Source organism: Daldinia caldariorum (assembly GCF_022478825.1).
Source record: "Daldinia caldariorum strain CBS 122874 unplaced genomic scaffold F4812scaffold_12, whole genome shotgun sequence".
NCBI lineage: Eukaryota > Fungi > Ascomycota > Sordariomycetes > Xylariales > Hypoxylaceae > Daldinia > Daldinia caldariorum.
Window position 1 is genome coordinate 497,590 of NW_025953048.1, and position 13,522 is coordinate 511,111.

Genomic DNA, 13,522 nt, shown 5'->3' on the forward strand with positions numbered 1-13,522 from the left:
CTTAAGATACCAGGTGCCGATGAAGGGGATGTGGAGGGCTTTTTTTTATTGTTATTTGTTATGAGCAAGAGGGTAGGGTCCGGCACGAATACATACTATGCCTCATATATGTATACCATACATAGCCCTGTGCCGTTGTAGTCTATGATAGATGTTATGACATAACCTAGGTACAAACAAAATGATACCATTTCCCCCCCTAATTCTACCCACTCCCGTATTACTCCATTGTCTCCCGCTCCATGTCGTTTTTAACCTTACTAGATTCTATATACAGAGGTGAGTGGTCATTTATTTCTTCTTCTATTATACAACGCTATTCGCGTCCATCTTCTTCAACGCCTGTTCGAACAGTTCGCGACACCGTACGCGAGCACCTAACTTGGCGCAGAGGAGGAAAGCGCCGCTGAGTTTACGGTGTAGGCTGTATGTTTCTTCCGGAGGGGGGCTTAGACGCTCACGGATCATGGTGGGGATAAGCGCCTTGACACGCTCTGTGATGGTCTGGTCGCTGAAGTCGTAGACCTGAGGCGCCGAGTCTAGGAACGGTTCGGCCAGTGTTAAGATCGAGGTTACGTGCGCATCGAGCATGGTCTTGCTCTCGTGGCCCGTCAGATATCCGAGGCTGCGGGATAGCTCGATGACAGTACGGCGGTCGGAGCGTGCGGCGGCTGCGAGCAGGCCGACATACTGGGCGACGAATTTCTCGGGGAACTCGCGTGAGGCACCGAAGTCGAGAAGCTCGAGTTTTTGAGTATTGGCGTTATATAGGAAGTTAGTCCAATTAGGGTCCGTCTGCATGAAGCGGAACTCGGTGATCTCGCGTAGACAGAGCCGTAGAAGGTTTGTGCCTATCCAGTCTCTCTGTTCTTGCGTAAAATTCTTGTTCCGCGTCACGCCCACTCCCTCCATAAACTCCATCGTCAATACATGCTTTCCCGAGGCTTCTGTATAGATCTTGGGCACAACGAAGACGTCCGATTCGTCGGCTAGAAGTTCCCGGTACCGTTGCCCACATTGAGCCTCTCGCTCGTAGTCGCATTCCCAACCTAGTTCTGTCCGGGCATTATCTATCGTCTTATTGAGATACAATCCCTTCGGTAACATTTTAGAGGCGGTAAGGAGCATGGAGATGTTATCTAGGTCGGAGTTGATCGAATCGGCAACGCCTGGGAATTGGATCTTAACAGCCACCCTTTCTCCTGTAGACTTGAGCGTAGCGCGGTGCACTTGGCCGATTGACGCGGCAGCTATGGGCTTGTCTTCGAATTCGTCGAATAGCTCTCGCCATTCAGGTCCGAGGTTTGCCGTGAGTACGCGGTCACGCTGCCACGCGGGCATGTAATCGGCTCGATCTTGGACTCTCTGGAGAACCTCCTGTATGGGACCAGGAAGCATCTTGGTATCCTGGAAACTCATCATCTGGCCCATCTTCAAGGCGGCACCTCTCATGCGGGAAAGCTTAGCAACGAGTCGCTCCATGTTCCCAGCGCTTAATAAGACTGAGCCCTTGCCGCCGCCGCCCATGCTTCTGCTAAGCCCTTCGGTGATAGCGCCGCCTAGCATCCCGGCGGCTAGTCCCCCGTAGTTCCATAATCGGCCCAAGCGGGTAGATGGCACTTTAGACTCCCGGAGGACGTAGGCCGGTCTTGCCGACCCGTCGTTGAACATGGCTTCTGCTTCGGCGGTTGCTTCCGGTGATGTCTCTATTTTTTCTCTGGATAGAATTTCATCGACCATCTGAGTGTGTTCCTTCTCGACCTTCCGGGTTATAGCTTCTTCTTTAGCAAATGGGGTATCGTTGTTGGCTTCCCTATGTGTCGTCTTCTCATTCGCCGCCGGATCCGCTTGTGAAGCCGAATTCTCAGCAATAGGAGGCGATTCCTGGGTCTCCTCTTTGCGGGGTTTCGCCCGTCCGTGGCCGTAATCCTTGAACCATCCAGGAGATGGAGCAGCAGCAATCGGAGGTCGATTTGCACGCAGCATATCTTTTTGCCCCTCTATTATCTGCGAGCCTCGGCTTGTGTGAAATACGTTTATATTCACATCTGGAGGAATGTCCTCCTTAGCCACCGTGCTCGGGCTGGAATCCTGCTTTGCTAAGTGAGGCTGAATAGTCGGATATGATTCGACCTTGACGACTTTGGGAGCCTCCTCTGCATTTTCCCTTAGTCGGGCTAGAATTGCACTTTGATCTGACTGGATTACCGGTTGCTGTGTGGGCGCCACGTCACTCGGAGAACTGCGTCGAAAAAGATTTCTGTAGCCATCTTTCTGTTCAGAGGGCGAGGCTCTAGTATCTTCAACCTTCCTTTGTATGCTACTGGATGGAGAATCCTTCACATGAGGCTCTAAGTTTTCGGCTTGAATTACAGTTGAATCGGGTTGAGTGGTTATACCACGAGATTGCTCTTGGCCGCCAGCAGAAGTATCAGTAACATTGGAAGTTTCCGGATGAGCAGGATAGGCACGCTGCTGTTTCCGCCTTAAAGACCGAATAATACTTGAGGTTTGGCCATAGCGGTTGATCTGTTGAGCTCGGAGCTCTAGATGTCTCGATGCAACAGACCGGGATGCTTGGACGACAGCGGCCAAGTCGATAACGATGTCCGCGAACCTCATAGGGGCGACTTTTTTTTGCAAGGCAAATATTTACCTCAAGCCCTCATTCTAGCCCTATCCTTTAATCCCCACGTCTAAAAATTTCGGTTAGCGACAAGTGAGTTTGAAGTTGAGACGTTCACAGCTGATTCCAAAGAGCTCAAAAATTGAGATGGTACTTAGTACTTCGGTACATACATTAGGTACCATGTACCTACTGCCCCAGGTGCCAGGTGGTAACTCTCTAGATCTGCCAGGGTCCAGGGTAAAAGCTCTCGCCACAATGTGGCTAGTGCAATTCTTTGCATGCGATGCCCCAATTCCCCCTCCCCCCTTTCCCAATACCGACAAGATTGAATTATTATTAATCTAAAGTTGGAGGAGAACTACAGATGAAATGATATTAATATCATGAATAATATATAACGTATTGCCCATCGCGTATCTGCTCATCTATAATGGGTCTTATGGTAACCAGCCTATAATTCAGGAGATAGATGCCCCTTTATGGAATCGCTCTTTGCATAAGCTACTTTCAGTGCCTTTAGTACCAGAGTATGCTCTTTGCCAGACATACTTTCACGGGGACTCTAATAGGGACTATAGTATAGTTTGCATGTTTCCATCTAGTTAGAGAGATGCGGTCGTGTTATGTCCACTACTAAGGTGTTGTCTTAAACTCCGAAAATTCTCCTTAACTACCTCCTACCTACTTCTCGGTTTGAAACACGTTCTAAAAGCCAGAGACTTAAGAGAATCTATGGGTATCTATGTACAGTCATGAGCGCTGCGTAAGCAAGTTGCGGCTGTCGTTATGAACGTATCTGCCCCTTGTTTAAGGAGATGTGGGCCTCGTATGACCACGGCAGTATCATATCAAGGACGTCCTCAGAAACGGTAAGAGATGACGTGCATCTATTTCGGAAATAAAAGCTACGATACGATACCTCTTATTTGTGCTTTGTTAAAGGCAAGGGTATCATATAGTTCAATAGGAAAAGAGTGGAATTTTTACATGGAATCACTATAATAAAACGCAACAGGATAATAATCTGACGACCGCCTAGTTACTCCCTGTCCCTTCTAAGGCGGAGACACGCTGTGAAGAAGACCTCGCATGTGGAAGTACCAGCTTCCTGGAAAGCCCCTCTTTAGCGGATCTTGCGGATCTTCCGGGTAATAGGAGAATATACCCACTTAGTGATAGTTCTTAGCCGCCCCTGATATAAATAGTACTCGTGCCTTGGTTCGAAAGAACAGGGCGAACCGCAGGAGCACATCGGAATAAACCGAATCACGAAGGTGCGAAAAAGAAATTAGGACATTCGTGTTTTTCTAGCTAAATCATCTCCAGCAGCTATTACCGTCTATATATCAGGACCTTTTTAAGGCCCTTATCTCGTAATATCTAGTCCGCCACAGTTCATAGTTTCGGTTGTCATCCAGTCATCGGGAAATGCGACACCTCCTCCCGCCATCGTACAGTAATTCCTACTAGTTCACACAGGATAGCGGCCATAGGCACTGGCCTTGCAAACGCAAAACCACCCCAATATCGAAATAAAAAGAGACGGGAGGCGACTCCCGCCTCTCTGATGGACGCCTGTATATGCATGATGATGATACACTTGACCCACCAATCCTTATCCTGATGTAGAAGTAGAACTAGCATCTTGGCCCCAGTGTCTGTTTTGGTATCATACCAGCCACGCAACGCCTTTCAGTAGAAGAATTGAATCGAAGAGAGAATAAAAAAAATCAAAAAAAAAAACAAAGAAAAAAAAAAGCGTTACAAGAGAGCATTAGAGTCCATCGTGCTTCTGTAATGTGTAAAGGATACTGCTGGAGGAAAGTTAACGAACGAAGGAAGGGTTCTCCAAGTAAGAAAACCCGAGTTCTAGTAGTACATATCAATTCATCATTTTTGTCTATAACCTCAAAAACAGGTGCTGTGGCGTCCGTTAGTCTGATAGACTTCAGATCCAATTAGGCCTGCCGTTTGAAGCAGCGCTCGAATCACCGCGGTTTCGAGGGGGCAATCGCGTTGACGTGCCCTGTATGGGCGAGGTGTTTGTTCTGCGGGGAACATTGAACCCGACTCCCTTAGGACTGGGTGTTTTCGATTTCGTAGGACTGTTTGGATCGTAGACAGTCGGATTTAATGTGCATTCGCTTCCTTCATCATCGGACTTAGGAGACTTAGCGGCCATCGGCGGGAAGTCTTTTATGTTCGAATCTCTTGAGTAAGAGCTTTGCGGTGGTGTGATGTTTGATGCGTTGGAGACTGCGAGAGGACCAGGCCGATAAACATTCATTGACTGGTCGTCCTGGGGACAGTCTATAGAATAGACTCTTTCGGTGCCTGTGGAAACCTCGCTCTGCATCGCGCCGATATCTGCGATATTTGAGATACGTATACCTATTTGAACCGTTGTGGATGAGCTCATGGAGGAGTCTCGGCTGCCGCCGCCCCAGGAGGTTCGTATTGATGGAGGTGGTTGGAGAAAGTCGTCTACATCGTCGGGTGGAAGTCCGTTTATGGTAAAAGTTGGCTGGGGGTTAGAGTTGTAGGTAGTTGATGGTAATAATGCAACCGAGGTAGTGTTGTTTTGGTTCTTGTTAGGAAAGAGCTTGTAAGATGCTGACGGTTTCCGGCTATGCGAATTTGCCGAAGGGATGGCAGATACTTGAACGGGCTCTGGAGCTCTTGGAAAGGAGAAGTTTGGAGTTCCAAATACTGCGTTGGACCTTAAGGGGTTCGGTTTCATCGGGCTGTACATTGGAGAATCCATAGAATACGGACTCATGCCACGTTCCATGGCGTCGCTCTTCTCACCTATAAGGCTTTCCTCACTTCCCGTCTTCGAGAAAGACACAGGGCCGGATACTGGTTTAAGTATGTGACCGTTAAAGTCCATACTGTTTGCTGCTTCAGCTTCGTACTGAAGTTTTAGCTTCTGCCGCTCATACTCGCCCAATTTGCTGCTGGAACCGATGGTAGCAATGCTGTTGGATCGAAGAAACAGATGAAGACCCCCGGTTGTAAGCCCCGAGACATTCGCCACGACTGTTGAAATCATCGATAGTGTCAACCCGGAACTGCCACTATCCTCCATAGGATTCGAGAAAGTAAGTGATATAAAGAACGGGACGATCAAGGCCTGGACATGGTCAGTGTGCGTATACCTTGATGATCAGATGTTAAATGCTTACGTTGGTTACAACTGCTAAAATAAGGAAGTACACCATCCTAGAAGCGCTAATCCGCTCAGAATCTTCGATCGTCGAGTGCCTTGTTAACTTTAAAAAGATAATGACGGCGCAGATCGCTAAAGTGGTTGCGATAAGGAGTAGTATCACGAAGCCGCCTTCAGCCCATTTGGCTACGAACCAGAAGAGCGAAGCAAAGCAGAAATTGGGAGGCTGAACAAAGTAGCCCACTAAGCCGGTCGCTAATAAGAGGACCTTGATCACGATGAGACAGATCGGAACATTCCACTTGCTTCTTGGAAGGAATGGTCTGCTTCGTAGAGCTCGAATGGTAACTTCCAGCCCGAAGACCAGCTGGATGTATGGTACGATGAAGATCGCTAGAGAATACCTAAGGTTAGTATGATATGTTATCGGTGTGTCATATCGAATGCTACGTACTAGGCCACATGAGCTGTGATATTAAAGAGCATCCCCGTAGGAAAATACTATTTAAGCCGTATGATTGAGCGACGGCAAATATGATGCCTTGGATCGTGATTCCTAAAGATAGCAGGAAGGGATATGTTGCGGGCCCCTGAACACAGCGGAAAGCATTGACTCTTGGGATAGTCGTAAGTATTCCATTCATGATCTGTTCGGAAGTGTATAGTAACTTACTTCTGCTTGCCGTCTGGATTTGACCGTTTTGCTCTTGTGTAGCTGTCATAGTAAATACCGGCTGCCGTCGCGAAAGCCGATACCGTATTGAAAGCGGAGAGGATGATTGTTGATTGCCGTATCGAATTTGCAGCCATGACCTTGAATTGATTGATAACCCCGAGCGTCGAGTTGGTGCTGAACGATGCTTGTGAAAATCCATTTGGGTAGCCTAACGAACTCATATTACTCTGCCAGCCATTACCCATATTACTGAAACCGTGAAAGTTATCCATCTTGTCTAACGTGGCTGCTACCCAGGTGTAGTTAATATCAGGCGAGGGCTTCGGGCCAAACAGTCGCCTGTCGTCGTAGCCAAGTCATCTAACTAATGAGTGTGCCGGGATAGCGCTCGATATTACAGTACGACGTTCGTTCACGAACCGGAGGATGAAAAGACAACAGGATGCAAAGCAAATATGAAATATGCCATACAAAGAGCCAGCTCGTAAAATGAGGAAAAACAATTCCTGAACCAGCAGTTATCAGGTCAAGCCTGAACGAAGGGAAACGAAAAGACGGTCGCGGTCACAGACGAGCGTAGGCCGGTGAAGTGAAAGAATGTGCACCAGGCCGTAAGTCTCCTCCAGAGGAGATGACAGAATGAGAAGAATGCATAGAAGGAATCGGTAATAAGAGACATCCACCTCGAGGACTAGTTCGAGGGTAGCAGTCCCGCGCGGGCCAGCCAAGTCCGGGTTGGACTAAACGGCTCATTCTGCAAGATCGTTCAAGGGTACCATCATCGTATGTACTACATAACAGTGCTTGCGCAGTCTAAGCTGGGAAGCAGAGAGACTCACGATTGGTTCCAACCAGGCCATGGCGACGAGAGCCCACACTGATGAGGCTGCGTATTAGCTACCTAGAGGTATATCGATTCATCCAAAATGAACAACCTAAGTACTTTTCAGATGAGATCCTATGAAGTTGCAGGGCCCGAGTACATGGTAGGTACCAATCCGAGCTAGATTGAACCTAGATTGAACCTAGATTGGCCCATTCATGAAGAATCTGTAGTCACGATAATAAGAGACCTGCGATAATGATGAATACAATACACTGGCTGACTGGTACCTTAGGTAGGCAACGAAAGAAGGGGGACCCGCTAAAGCATTGAGCTGCGGGAGTAGATGAGGCAAAGATGGAACGCGTAGTGGTTTCGACATCCCTTGTCGACTCGCTAAATTATCGCAATGAAGTTGGGGCTCGGGCCACCCAAGGGGTCACTTAAACCTCGTTAGGGAAAACTGAAGCCCAATAAGATTAGTCCATGAGTTGCCGCCGCCAGGGGTCAACCCTTCCGAACACAAGCCAGACGCACCCTTGTAACATGTTTTCTGACTTCAACCTCAACCTCTGGACCTTATCAGCGCACTACAGGAGTATTTTCATCCTACGCGGGTGGCTTTAGGTTCTAAGCTCATCGTATATTTCACCGGTTCTACTCGGAGCCCTCGCATATCTAAAGGACTTCTATACACAGGTACCTACAGGTAACCTAGTACACGCAGCTAGATGTTTCTGCGCCGTTTCCATGCGTGGCAAGCCCCCCATAGCGGGTCTACAGGTTCCTGAATAACATCTACTGGTACTAGTGAGGATGAAATCGAAAGATTGTGTTACAATTCAGCGAAGTAGACCCCTTAGCCAATACGAAAATCTCAGGCATATGAGATGCATGAGAGAGAAATGGTACCTACATATCTCGCTTTCGCAACTTCTTGGCTAACTTCATCATGTAGTAAACCAGTGCCAGGCAATTTCTTTTGGTGATTTGTATGTCTACACCCATCCATACCCCAACGGAAATAGAGTTGCCATGATCGGGTTCGGCTTAATGGTCGATCATATCGGTAGCACGAGGATCCAACTTAAAGGATACTCTATCCTTATACCCCTTTTCCCCGGATGTTGGCTGGAGTCTGAAGCGCTGTTCGTAAGAAAGAGTTAGTCTGGCCTACAACAATACGGGGGCCGATGGGAACCCCTTGTGCGAATCGCTGCGGGTGTGATACAAGAAACGGCCGACGACGCGTGGGGTTCCACTTACAATCGTTCGGACGAACAAAACATGAGTTGAAAATTCAACGGGAGGAAACTTTTAGATCTATATTAAGATCAGAGGCTTATCTCTGACGCAAGTTCGCGAAGTTTATCAGTCGGCGTGTCGCCCATCGCTAGAATACTATGGTCTACTCGATAGAATCCAATCTCTATCAACTATACGGCTAGTAATGAAACATGTGGCTATTTTTACTAGATCATAGGTAGTTGATAATACTATATTAGTATAACAGGTAGGTACCTAAGACAGTCCAAGATTCGCTTTTGATGTAACTAGTATTATGTCTAAAGCTTACGTAGGTGTATGGCATAAAAACTACCAAAGCATGGTCTGCTGGCGTGTCTCCGGGGCTTTAAACTGGTACCTGCATGAATACCAGGAGGATAGGAGGACATCCGGAATCCTATCACGCCTTGGTAAATCGCGGGGTGGCCTGCATGCACCCAAGTAGAATTAAGTAGGTGGTTTTAAGGCTAAGCTTCTTGAGACTGTCTTTGGTTGGTAGGAATGATGCCGATCCGAGATGATAAGGATTACAACCAGATGCGAGTTTCTAGGCTCCTGAAAGTTGTATTGTAGTACGGGATGCACGGGTGTGGCGCCATTCGTTGACGGCGTATTGCTCAGCGGGAAGGATGAAGGTTATCCAGAAATCATTCATCTCAACAGCATTGATGCGAAGTACCTTAGGTAGACTTGCTTAGAAATGTATCCGGGTATTTGATTGCTGAGGGGGTAATTCGGCGTTGCATTAAGGGGAGATTTCATTTATTAGACGACCTACTTATTAACATGGTCTTTTTTGCTAAGCCTACCCAGGTAGACATGTACAGAAACAAATTAAGCCTTATACAGCTTCTAGGAAGCAACACGTTCATAGATTTTAAACCCCGAGGTCTTCTACCACCTTAGGTACCAGGTACCTAGATGCCCGAGATGAATCGCTGCTAAGTCTTTGTTCTGTTACGAACACGACCATGAATTGGGAAATCCAGCTTGAGTCAACTTTCCGGGGATAAGCTACCTAAGGTAGAATAAAATAAATTCTTCCATGTTTCAAACACAATTATTAGACATCATATAAATCATTCCAGAACAGAATGTCGTGCAGCACATCCTCAGGCAGATTCAACGAAGTAAAATTTTCACGCTTCGGAGTTCGGATTCGAACGTGGATATCTGCTGCAGTTTTCCAGCCAAAATACCCAGCCATTTCCCAGTCGACAAGTCCAACAATCTTGTCATTATCGACAATGCAATTGGATAGCAAAACATCATTATGCATAAAGCTGAGATTGGTATCTTTGCCGTCACCCGCAAGAATGATTTCTTCTTCGATTTCTTGTATCCCGCGATGGTGTATGGGATCTGGATCTGGGACGATATAGGACCGGCGGCTGATTCCACTTGGGGGGATCACTGTGCCCAGCTTCTTCAGCATTTGCCGTGCTTGTTCCTTGAAGGAGGCCTTTTGAGGCTATGTTTAGGCCGACACCGGGAATTCTCTCTTGGACAAATACATGCCGTCCGTTGATCTATCAGTGAAATGACATTAGGGGTAAGTCAATTGAGCCTAGTGTAATTGCGAGTACCTCAGAAGCGAAATAGACCTTGGAAACTTTGATGTCACCCAATACGTTTCTTGCGAGGCGAATAGCCTCCGCCTCGTTTGCATCGGCATATGAATAGTCGCGGTAAGCTCGTCGGCCCTCGAGATTTGGCTTCAAGTGACTCGACTTAATAATCACGCTTCCGAGCGCAAATACATCGCGCCCTCCTTCATCGTTTTCATAGATTCTATTGTGTTCCGTACATTGTGCAAGCACTGTGGACCAATAATTCAGGGACTCTTGGGTCGTGACGTTGATATGCTTGGCATCAGGCTTGAAGTCAGTAGGGCGGGGAGAGTATCTGCCATACAAAGGTACGTCGGCGTATCGATCTGTGGACGGTATTTTGCTAGGGTCAGATTCGTATGGATTCATCATGCTACCTCTATTATGCTAAAATGGACAGGTACCAAGTTACGTTAAGAGTGAGAGCCTCAACTGAGAAATGTTTGTGAATGCTCGGGTGAGCAGTCTACCTATCACCGATCGATCACATGAGTGCTGCTCCCCTTGCGTCCAAACTGGAAGCGTAGGAGCAGAAATTAATTAAAGAAAAGGAAAATAATCTGGATTAGGTACATGTACTACGTAAGGATTTTGCTTACAACATGATTGACTCCTAAATAAATGGAAGGTAGCACAACGTTGTCAGATATTTACAGGCAGTTAGGTACCTACGTCCTAGACCTTACCTTGTATTATGTAATTCTCACAGTATTCAAGTCTCGGATCTCGACTAGCAGCACTGTATGGTCGCCTTTTTCTTACCGAAACCCGCTTTCTCCAAACCCAAGGATCCTAAGTTGACAACACACCATACAACTTTACGAATAACGGACGTTTTATTTTAGAAGCCAATCGTCACTACGCCTGACTTGTCCATTTTTCCAAGTCTTATTTTCGCTGTAGGTTTTCCAGCTATGGATAAAATATCTAGCCATCGCTCGTGTACGAATCCGTACTATCAGCGTCGTTTCAACCTTACGACTGTTCGTACGCGACCGTGGGTCCGGCCGCTTCGCCAACCACGGGCCTGTCACCACTCCCTCGATACTTACCTCCACCAACATGTCTTTTTAAGATAGCAACCGTTGCTGGAAATATGGAGTTGCGAATTGATCCCTTAGCAAGTCTACCAAAACTCGCCTGAGGATTTCTTCAATTTTCACAGCTGTTCCTATTCAACTCCTCAGCGACCCCAATCCACGATTCCTATCGACGTCGGACCCATGCCTGTCTAGATGAAGGGGAAATATCTACCTCCTATTCAGCATGCCAGACGTTTCCACGAGGCTTTGTGCAATATGTGTTGCAACTTGCAACAATCCGCCATGTCGTGACCGTCAATACTTGGCGGAGAGAGTATATTTATCAGTGCGCCTGGCGGAATTATAACACCTCTAAACCTTTTGAGAAGTTTCAGGCTCTCTATCTCTACTACTTGACCGGATGTAGTCCATATTATCTGCAGGCATAATGACGCCATATTTCACCTCTGGCACCTGGCCTTACCGGCCTTTTCCCTGACAGCACCCGCACCCTGATGATACCATCTCGCTACCTAGGTAGTCTTCATCTAGAGATGAGAGGTCGAGATATGCATTCCCCTGTAACCTAACATGGGCTTACTGCTGCTTTCCACAAGTATCAGATAGTTCTACATTTCCTTGTGCCCGGATTTTTATGTCGAGGTTTTTATCGGATTTGCATATTATTACATGGAAAGAGCTGGTTCTTTCAGTGATAATTTTCCTGATTTACGGTGTATTCGCATCTTGATAAAAGGAACCAGAGTGGAGGCAAGAGTGTTGTCGTGCGGTATGACGCTCAGGGACTTTTCATTTTGATCTCATCTGCGCCTTGCTTAAGCAGATGTCGACCGAGCCTGAACTGGATGTCTGTCTGAGTGGCCCTGTTAGCGGCTTCCAAATATTATTTACTGTCAGTACTGCAGGAAAAGAATCCATCGGATATATCAGGTATGCTCCCAGACGATATCCAACAACAATGGAATTCCGGAGGCAACGCAGTCGGCAGACGATAAAGACGCAGAGGCCCCCCTTCAGGATTGCTGTGGTCTATTAAAGAACACAGTTATCTAGGTGCCCAGGCTGTTATCTGTTATATGGGTTGGAGGTTGAATGCCTAACAATATTGGTTCTTTATTGCTTGATGGGGGATTAGAATGGCGACAAGAAAAGAGAGGATGACTACGGTCTGAACAGCAAGGTGGTATTTAGATTGCACATCATCGTAGATAGCATACGGCTTATTTTGCTACTTGACTCGCCTAGTTCCTCCTACTAGGCTGGTCACTAAAACCTGGGGATGCCGAGACATTTGCAGGTGTTTTGCCTTGGTCTCGATCAAAGGACTGCGCAACCTGGAAAGCACCTCGAAAAACGTTTAACTCGTTTTGCTCGAGCGTTGCTGCTGTTGCGGCCGCCTGCACGCTGGCTGGTACCTATCCTTTACGGACTACCATCTTGGCGGTACGAGAAGTGCTTAAAAATTGGGACCGGACAAAAACTGGATTTTCGATCCAACAGTTCTCAATTTTTTCTGCCCCTCAGACATCAGCGGTCTAGGTGGCGGTGGTAATAGTGGTGATAGAAGGTAGGTAGGTACGCTTAACAAAAGTTTAGGTACCTATCGATAGTGGGAGGAGGTGCTTAGAGGTAGCCTAGCACCCTATCTACGCTATCCGCTATCCGCTATCTATACCCAGGCAGCCAGGTCGCTAGGGTGGGTTTTTGACTTGGCTGGGTAAAAACGATTGTGCCGCAAGGCTCCCGGGGGGCGGAAACGCCAAAGCTTCGCGACCCAGAAATTCTTGGACGGGGGAAAACCTTCAAAACCACCGCGGTGCATTACATCTTTACCAGGAGTTGCCTCATACTGGATTTTGATGCTCTCTTTCCGACATTAAAACTTATCTCCCTCACCTAAGGTTAGGTACCTAGTGAAGATCGAATCGCATGCATTCCTTTTTATTTTTATTTTTTATTTTCTTTCTTCCTTTTTTTTTCTACCGGATTCGTCATAGCATCCGAAACTCCGACATTTTTCAATCCTTTTTCTATTCAGGTCCTTTACTCTGATTAGCCTTCCGTCTCACTATCACCTATTGTTCTCCAAACATCAAATCCAATCTTGGGTTTGCGGGGCAGACAAGGGTAAAGACGAAGAGAAAGGAAAGAAAAAAAAAAAGGTACCAGCGCGCACGTCACGTTTATCGACCACTTATCAGTCACCTTTTCTCAGTGGATGAGGCTGCTGAGGTGGCCTGACCCCCATGTCTTTCGGCAACATAATTTTACCGTCCTCTCTCTTC

At 47.1% G+C, this 13,522-nt stretch overlaps 3 protein-coding genes across 3 annotated transcripts; all 3 read right to left on the reverse strand.

Annotated features, from left to right (window-relative positions):
* Positions 1-146: 146 nt before the first annotated feature.
* Positions 147-3,140, reverse strand: F4812DRAFT_78615 (ABC1-domain-containing protein). The gene has a single exon (XM_047939429.1). It carries the CDS (start codon positions 2,620-2,622, stop codon positions 307-309), a length of 2,316 nt encoding a protein of 771 aa, XP_047788738.1. The 5' UTR covers positions 2,623-3,140; the 3' UTR covers positions 147-306.
* Positions 3,141-4,425: 1,285 nt separating this feature from the next.
* Positions 4,426-6,892, reverse strand: F4812DRAFT_78632 (uncharacterized protein). Its single transcript, XM_047939430.1, has 4 exons — positions 6,472-6,892; positions 6,253-6,413; positions 5,815-6,191; positions 4,426-5,762 (listed from the first exon to the last, which is right to left on the reverse strand). The coding sequence occupies exons 1-4, from the start codon at positions 6,744-6,746 to the stop codon at positions 4,578-4,580; spliced, it is 1,998 nt and encodes a 665-aa protein (XP_047788739.1). The 5' UTR covers positions 6,747-6,892; the 3' UTR covers positions 4,426-4,577.
* Positions 6,893-9,647: 2,755 nt separating this feature from the next.
* On the reverse strand, positions 9,648-10,563 carry F4812DRAFT_460697 (uncharacterized protein; the record flags this gene model as incomplete). The annotated part of the gene is made up of 2 exons (XM_047937732.1): positions 9,648-10,046; positions 10,171-10,563. The coding sequence occupies 2 exons, from the start codon at positions 10,561-10,563 to the stop codon at positions 9,648-9,650; spliced, it is 792 nt and encodes a 263-aa protein (XP_047788740.1).
* Between the last annotated feature and the right edge of the window lie 2,959 nt (positions 10,564-13,522).